The 8,966-nt window shown below is 49.5% G+C and overlaps 1 protein-coding gene across 1 annotated transcript; it reads right to left on the reverse strand.

Moving 5' to 3' along the window:
• Positions 1–7,710: 7,710 nt before the first annotated feature.
• On the reverse strand, positions 7,711–8,883 carry FAHD1 (fumarylacetoacetate hydrolase domain containing 1). The gene has a single exon (XM_047838562.1). The coding sequence runs from the start codon at positions 8,590–8,592 to the stop codon at positions 7,927–7,929; it is 666 nt and encodes a 221-aa protein (XP_047694518.1). The 5' UTR covers positions 8,593–8,883; the 3' UTR covers positions 7,711–7,926.
• Positions 8,884–8,966: the final 83 nt, after the last annotated feature.

Raw genomic sequence — 8,966 nt, forward strand, 5'->3', positions numbered from 1 at the left:
TTTGTGGGTTCATTTCTGGGTTCTCTATTCTATCCCATTGATCTGAGTGTCTGTTCTTGTGCCAGTACAATACTGTCTTGATAATTACAGCTTTGCAGTGTAGCTTGAAGTCTGGGATTTTGATGCCTCCTGCTTTGGTTTTCTTTTTCAAGATTGCTTTGGCTATTCTGGGTCTTTTATGGCTCCATACAACTTTTAGGATCATTTGTTCTAGCTCTGTGAAGAATGCTGGTGTTATTTGGATAGGGATCGCATTGAACCTGTAGATTGCTTTGGGTAGTATTGACATTTTAACAATATTTATTCTTCCTATCCAGGAGCATGGAAACTTTTCCCATTTTTTTTTGTGCCTTCTTCAATTTCTTTAATAAGCTTTCTATAGTTTTAGGTGTATAGATTTCTCACCTCTTTGGTTATATTTATTCCTAGGTGTTTTATGGATTTTGGTGCAGTTGTAAATGGGATCGATTCCTTGATTTCTCTGTTGCTTCGTTGTTGGTATATATGAATAATTTCTTTAAGCCCCTTTCCTGTTTGTCTTGTTTCCATGGAGAAGGATCAGAACTTCCGAAAATGATGTCCCTGGAGCTTGGCAGGGGCTGACTGCTCTCCAGGAGCTGGGGAGGGGCGGGAACAGTAGAAACCGGGGTGAGTGCTGGGCAGCGGCTTTGAACGCTCAAGAGGTTCTCTGATCCTCTCCTGTGATGACACATGAAGCCGCTCAACGCTTACGGAGGCTGGCTGACTCAGGGCTGACAGGTGTGAGCCCGACTCAGCTGGGAGGAGACCGGCCTCAGAAGTTCGTAGGAGCGGCGCCAGCCTGGGGCCTGGAAGGATGAGGGTGTCCCGGCAGGACGCCGCCCCCACCCCGGCTGTCCTGCTCAAAGCCCCGGGGCATCCTGCTCAGCCCCGGCCGTTCCACACTTGCTGCGTAGACCCACCAGCGCGGTCAACACTGGCCCACAGTCTGGGAGGTTTGGCCTTTCTGTCCCCCACGCCCGGAGTGAAAAACAAAAGGTAAGTATGTCAAACTCTTAGAAAGCAGGTGTTGGGACATAAACTTGTCAGCAGCGTGGTGTTTGCTTTAACCATGGGCAGCTTTGGGTGGACCTGGTGTGTCCAGACCGTGGTAAGAAACAAGATGATGGAGGACTTGCCTGAGTTGGGCAGGCAGGGAGTGTGCCCGAAGAAGCAGGGTACAGGTGTCCATCCAGACGACAGGCAGGGAAGGAAGGAGGAGGGTGGTGGTGGTGGGGGGGGGGGGTGGTCATGCCCTTCCCTTTGGAGCGGGCAGGTTCAGGGTGGGGAGGAGAGGGAAGTTGAGGGTGCCCGCCTGGTGTCCACATTCACACTCTCTGTTGGTTAAGCAAGAGTGGGTGTCCAGGAGCCCAGGAGACGAGGCAGGACACTGGCCCCTGATGGTGTGTCATGAACTGCCGTGCCCGGCCCCCTGGTGCCCTGACCTCTAGCAGCGGGTCCCCAAGACCAAGGCCTGGACCACAGGTGCCAGGTCCAGGTGTGGGCTCTTACGGTCCATGGGCCTCAGCTGCTCTGGCTGTTTTGCCACTGGCTTCAGCAGCCTAATACAGACGCCTAACACGGGCATTCTGAAATTGGGGTGTGTTTCACACTCTGTGTTCTCTAGCCACAGCCTGAGGACCCTAGCAAGGTGGCAGAGGGCTCTGAATGGCCTCTGCGCAGCTGCCTTGGTGACCTGTGAGTCCACCAGCATTTACTTAAGAAGACCCCGTACCTGTCACTGGAGAGATGCCCTGACTGTGCATTTCTTTTTTAAATTTTTATTTGTGTATTTATTTTAATATGAAATTTATTGTCAAATTGGTTTCCATGCAACACCCAGTACTCATCCCAACAGGTGCCCTCCTCCATACCCATCACCCACCCCCCATCAACCCTCAGTTTGTTCTCAGTTTTTAAGAGTCTCTTATGTTTTGGCTCCCTCCCTCTCTAACTTTTTTTTTCCTTCCCCTCCCTCATGGTCTTCTGTTAAGTTTCTCAGGATCCACATAAGAGTGAAAACATATGGTATCTGTCTTTCTCTGTATGACTTATTGCACTTAGCAGAACACTCTCCAGTTCCATCCACGTTGCTACAAAAGGCCAGATTTCATTCTTTCTCATTGCCACGTAATATTCCATTGTATACATAAACCACAACTTATTTATCCATTCATCAGTTGATGGACATGTAGGCTCTTTCCATAATTTGGCTATTGTTGAGAGTGCTGCTATAGACATTGGGGTACAAGTGCCCCTGTGCATCAGCACTTCTGTATCCCTTGGGTCAATTCCTAGCAGTGCTATCACCAGGTCATAGGGTAGATCTATTTTTAATTTTTTGAGGAACCTCCACCCTGTTTTCCAGAGCCGCTGCACCAGTTTGAATTCCCACCAACAGTGCAAGAGGGTGCCCATTTCTCCACATCCTCTCCAGCATCTGTAGTCTCCTGATTTGTTCCTTTTAGCCACTCTGACTGGCGTGAGGTGATATCTCAGTGTGGTTTTGATTTGTATTTCCCTGATGAGGAGTGACGTTGAGCATCTTTTCATGTGCCTGTTGGCCATCTGGATGTCTTCTTTAGAGAAGTAAGTGTCTATTCATGTTTTCTGCCCACTTCTTCACTGGATTATTTGTTTTTCGGGTGTGGAGTTTGGTGAGGTCTTTATAGATTTTGGATACTAGCCCTTTGTCTGATATGTCATTTGCAAATATCTTTTCCCACTCTGTCGGTTGCCTTTTGGTTTTGTTGATTGTTTCCTTTGGAGTGCAGAAGCTTTTCATCTTCATGAGGTCCCAGTAGTTCATTTTTGCTTTTAATTCCCTTGCCTTTGGAGATGTGTCAAGTAAGAAATTGCTGCGGCTGAGGTCAGAGAGGTTTTTTCCTGCTTTCTCCTCTAGGGTTTTGATGGTTTCCTAAAATACAAATTGTTTCCTGCTTAAAATACAAATTTTAGGACTGCTTGTTCTAGCTTCGAGAAGAATGCCGGTGCAATTTTGATGGGGATTGCATTGAATGCATAGATAGCTTTGGGTAGTATTGACATTTTATTTCACCTGATGACACAGGAAGTCTATAGGGCCAGGGGTCAGGCCACACGGAATCATAGGGGCGCCACAAACTGTAACTCACACCTTTATGAAATGAAGATGACAAATTGGTTGGTACCTAAGTTTGGTAGTAGATTGGCCAGAATTCACACACTAACAGGTAAAGAAGCTACTCCGTCCCACAAAATACACAGGCCCTTGTCCGGGACCTGCACTCCCCCGCTGCTCTCCAGGAGCTGCTCTGTCTGGTCTCTGCGTCCTCGGACCTGCAGCTTTGCTCTTGCTGTCCACAGTCGCATGGCGGGTGTACGATTCTTCCTGATCCACTAGTGGTTCATTTCGGGAAGATCCTCCTCTCCTAATGCTGCGCTGGTGAGTTTATTTGCCTGATACTGTGCACGTGGCAGAAACACGGTGTCCGTGTGTCCGTCTGTCACTCATCTTGAGGAACCCTGGGGTGGTTTCTGCTTTTTAACTATATTTTGTTATAAAGTTTGACGTGTTTATTGTAGAAAAATTAGAAAATACTAGATAACAAATGGGGAAAGCCCTAACCTCCCACCCCCGAAGTCTTTCCCTGGTGTGTGATGCATTCTTTTCTTGTGTGTATGTTTTTGCTGTTGTTTTTTATGGTAAAATATACATCACATAACATTCACCATTTTAGCCATTTTTAGGCTTACAGTTCAGTGGCATTAAATACATTCACAATGTTGTGCTGCTGTCACCACCATTCATTTCCAGATGGTGGTCACCATCCCGAACGGAAACTCTGCCCCCATTAGACTAGAACTCCCATTTCTGCACCCCCAGCCCTTGGGCACCTCTAATCTACCTCATCTCTGTGAGCTTGCCTCTTCCAGGGGCTTCATACACTGTGTGACCTTGTGTGTCTGGCTTTTTCTCCGAGCATCATGTTTTCATGGTTCACCTATGTTACAGCGTGTGTCGGTCTCATTCCTTTTTATGGTTGAGTAGTTTCCGCCGTGTGGATGGAAGGGAGGCTAATCTGCTCATCTGTCGACAGACGCTTGGGCTGTTCCCACCGTTGGCTCTTGTGGTCAGCCAGTCAGCGCTGTTATAGACGTGCGTGTACAAGCACTTTTCATTTTCCTGTACGTCTTTCCTGTCACGTATCTGTCTTTCTTTGTGAATACATACAATTTGCAAACGCAGGTTACATTATAATCTGCTTCCACACTGGGAACTTTGTGATCACTTACTACTGGACACAACTTCAATGGCCACATATCCTCTCATCACAGGAGTGTAGGGTGCTGAGTGTCATCTCCCCAGTACTGCTAGACATGTTAGGTGCTCCCCAGCTTTTGCTGTTGTAAACACCAGCTATAGCTAAGTGTTTGTCCACATTCTTATTTCCTTAGGATGAGTTTCCGGACATTAAATTGCTACAATAATACCAATAGCTGACATTATCGAGTGCTTTCTACGTGACACATTGTAACAAACACTTTACCTATAGTATCCGATTTACTCAAGTACTGTGTTTCCAATAACAAAACATTTGAAACGTGTGCAGCCTGCGGGGGCTGTCGGGCCTCAGCCAGGTCCCTTCACGTTCAGGCAGACATCTCCAACCCTCAGCTTCCCTGGGAGGCGGAGAACCACCTGGGGAAGTCATGGGAAGGGTGGGGGCAGGTCCCAGCAGTGACTTCCCCTTGGGACGGCCAGTGCACTGAAGCTCGCCTCTAGCTCTGAGCCCACCACGTTCCTTCTTAGTTTGCTCTCTGCCGTTTGTGGTTCCTCTTGAGTTTTCTCCTGAGGGTGGTCCTTCAGTAAGTCACCTGAACAAGAACCCCCCTCAGCTCTGCCTCTGGGGTGCTCAATCATAGTACCAGCCATAGAAAGGGATTATGACACAGCCAGAGAAAGGGATTACGAAATCTGTATTCACTGACCTGGAATGATGTTTCATCGTCTATCAAGTGGATGTAGAGTATTCGTTTTTTATAAAAGCTCAAGAAACATTAAAGAAAAAGTGCAAAAGAACAAATGTGAACCATAGGTTCTACAGGAACTACTACCGCATGGGATTGTTTCCTTCAGGGTGCTGACGGTATTGTGTGTAGAAGGTCCCTGTCCGTACGAGATGCGCACTGGAAGGGTAGAGGGTTTCTGCAGTTGGCAGCTTTCCAACGCAAGTGCGCCTAGGCATATGTCTGTGTGGAGGGAGGGGGGGGAGCAAACATAGCCACTATTGACAATTACCGAATCTAACGAAGGGTGTACGGAGCTCATTGTATTAGTCTTTCAACTTTTTGGTAGGTTTAGTTTATTCAAAATAAAAAGTGGGGGGAATATGCCTCCTGGGCTTACAGTGATTTTAGCAAGAGCAGGAATTGTGGGAATTGGTGTCTCTCCGTGTTTTATTCTCCCAGCCAAGGACTTTCTGTGCTATACGTGCAATGCTGTTGTCAGCCGTTTGTGACAAAGCCCATGCCGCCACTGCGGTGGACGCTGACCTCAGGGGCACCCTGCGCTCCCTGGGAGCTGGCTTGTGCCACTGGGCGCTGCATGTGTGAGCACTGCTCCTGCCTCCTACCTTTTGGCTTTGAAGGTCTTTCAGCTCGATGGACGCGTCTCAGTTGAACCTTGTATCCTAACCTAGTTAGACTGACACACTTTCAATACCAGCGGGCCCTTGAGTCAGCTCTTCCCCTTAGGAGAACCAGCCGGATGAAATAACTGCAAACGTGTTCCACTCTACTAGCAAGTAATGAGAAACGATTTCAGTTGCCAGCAATGGGGGGACGGACTTGAGAGTCTTACGCGGTCACTGAAATCAGGACTGCAGAAATGTGCCAACCGACATAGCACAGTCACAATGTACGGTGAGAAAAACGGGTTAGAAAATTGTGTTATGAGCAGACCTTCTTTTAAAAAATCACAGGGGCGCCTGGCTGGCGCAGTCGGTTGACTTTGGCTCAGGTCATGATCTAGCAGTCTGTGAGTTTGAGCCCCATGTTGGGCTCTGTGCTGACAGCTCGGAGCCTGGAGCCTGCTTTTGGATTGTGTCCGCCCCTCCCCTGCTTGTGCTCTGTCTCACCCTGTCTCTTAAAAATAAATAAATGTTTAAAAAAATTAAAAATTACAATGTCATCCACAGGTTTGGAAGAAGGTAGACTGCATGCTTCACTGTAGCTGGCTCTGGGTCAAAGAAATTTTGGGTGTTTTGCTGATTCATGTTCCCTACCTCTTCTGTAATAAGCGTATACTGCTTAAGCAGTTACAATAAGAAACCTGATTAGAAAAGAAGTTAAGATAGTGTGACATTTAGTAAACAAGTCCAATCCCGGCACCTCACAGTAAGTATGGAATCAAATGTGGGGGTTGCCTAATACCTAAACGTCTGAGTCTTCTTGTAGATCTGCTGACAAGATGCAGCCTGCCTTGTGGTCAAGACTTCAAGTTCTGGTCTTAGGAAAGCTGGGTTAGAGCACGGCTCTCTCCCTCAGCTGAGTGACTGTGGAGCCAGGCCGGCTAGCCTCTGAATCCACATCTTCCTGTGTGATAGGGACGGCAGGCAGAGCAATCTCACAGCTTTGCTGAGGGTTCAGTAATACGCGGAAAGCTCTTGGCACGGTCCCTAGCAGTACTAAGGGTTCAATAAATGTGAGCTATTATTAAATGAGATGTCCTCAGCTTTCTGGGAGGGGCCGGCGGACGCTGGCACTGTGCGTCTTGCCGAGACTCTCCGTCCGAGGAGGGCAGGCAAGAACAAGAGTAGCTCTCCCAGGCCATTCAACTTCCCCGAAGCCTCCTGTGTCTGGCTGGAGGTGGAGCTGCTGATTAACTCTGTTAGCAGAGCACAATGCTCCAGAGGCCAAAGAGCAATGATCAAGGTTTGAAGCCCCTTCATGCGAAAGCGTCCTTCCTAGCCACTACTGGAGGACAAAAAGTACACTTTAAGGCCAAACAAAAGGTAGCATATTTATTTGGAAAATAATCGTTTCAAAATTATCTCCCAAATTCAGAATCTACGGGCCATGGCACAGATGGGTGAGGTCATCATTAATTGGTCATTTATTACAATCTTAAATTAACTGATTACGGGAGCAGCCGTTTTCCCCAGTTCCGTGATAAGAATCACTTGGAATGCTGGCGATTAATTCTGCCAATTAACATGGTGGGCCTGGTATGTGTCAGTAAGGTGGAAATTTTTTATTTTTACAATTACCTCCAGATGGTTATCGTGATCAAGGAATTTTAGAAAACATGATTTTCAACTTCCTTTGCAGATTTTCAGTGTTGAATTCCTGATCCCAGAATGACTCACGGAAAAGTCTTATCCAGTCTGGTTTTAGGAAAGGAAAGTAAGGCCTCTGAACATTTAGTCTGATAAAGTCTCCTTTCTGGAAGCTTCACGAAAACTTTGTTTTTTGTTTTTTTTCCCAAAAGACAATCGTTCTTTCCATTTCTGGCCCAGCTTTTCGATCACGTTTTCCTGGAAGAGTCCGTCTTCCTTAAGTCATAACAACCCAATTAAGTCATATTTAAAAATTATTTCTTGGGGCGCCTGGGTGGCGCAGTCGGTTAAGCGTCCGACTTTAGCCAGGTCACAATCTCGCGGTCCGTGAGTTCGAGCCCCGCGTCGGGCTCTGGGCTGACGGCTCCGAGCCTGGAGCCTGTTTCCGATTCTGTGTCTCCCTCTCTCTCTGCCCCTCCCCCGTTCATGCTCTGTCTCTCTCTGTCCCAAAAATAAATAAAAAAACGTTGGAAAAAAAATAAAAATTATTTCTTATTAAAGCATCATTGCATTTAACAATTTTGCTTGCTTCTTCTGTCCGCCTCCCTTCTCTCCTGAAACTTAAGAAGTCCGGGTGCTTTGCACAGACTCAGTACTCTGGCCTTTCGACCTTAAATCTCATGCTGACGACCCCGTGTATGCCGGCCTGGATCTCATCGTTTTCTTTAACGGGTCCGACTCCCTTTGGCGTCCCGGTCAAGATAATATCTCCTTCTTCCAAGGTCATTATCTTAGAAACGTAGCTGATAATGTAGGGGATGGAAAAGATCATGGAGGACGTGTCACCCTCCTGCCTTAGTTCGCCGTTGACCTTGAGCCAGAGCTTCAGGTTGTGAGGGTCGGGGATCTTCTCTTTGGGCACGAACGCGCTGACGGGGCAGGAGGCCGTGAAGCTCTTGGCGAGGGTCCAGGGCAGCCCCTTCTTCTTGCACTCGTCCTGCACGTCTCTGGCGGTCATGTCCAGGCACAGGGCATAGCCGGCCACGTAGTCCATGGCGGCGGCCTCGGGCACCGCGCGGCCGCGCCTGCCCATTACCACGCCCAGCTCGAGCTCGTGGTGCAGGTTGCGGCTGTAGGCCGGCATGAGGATGGCCGAGCCCTCGGGGGCGTAGGCGGTGGACGGCTTCAGGAAGAGCACCGGCTCGCTCGGCACGGCGCTCTGCATCTCCCTGGCGTGCTCCGCGTAGTTCCTGCCCACGCACACGATGTTCTTTCCCCACTCCCAGAAGCGGGACAACGGCTTGGGGGCTGCCATGTCCCGGCCGCGCGACCCCGAAGTCACGTGACTCCGCCGGAACCCGGTCTCCTGATGCCTACGGCGCCCGGGAGAGAACCAACTACCTCTGAGCGCCGTCCCGTCGGCGACGGCCAGTTCCGCTCTGCGCTCTACCGGGCGCTCGGACTCCTGGCAGCCGCTGTCCAGCAGCTGCCTCGGCCACCGGTCTGGTCCCTGGCGAGAGGCGGAGGCCCTGACGCTGCTCTCCGGTCGCCGCCTCAGCCGCCTCCAGCCGCCTCCAGCCGCCTCCCGGCCGGAGCTCAGGTCCGCCGCTGCCGGGCCGCGAGCGGGCACGGGTTTGGACGCGAGCGCCGATTGGTCGGGGTCTGGGGCGGGGGCGCGAGACGTGCGCC

The sequence above is a fragment of the Prionailurus viverrinus genome, chromosome E3 (assembly GCF_022837055.1).
Source record: "Prionailurus viverrinus isolate Anna chromosome E3, UM_Priviv_1.0, whole genome shotgun sequence".
In the NCBI taxonomy this organism is placed as follows: Eukaryota; Metazoa; Chordata; class Mammalia; order Carnivora; family Felidae; genus Prionailurus; species Prionailurus viverrinus.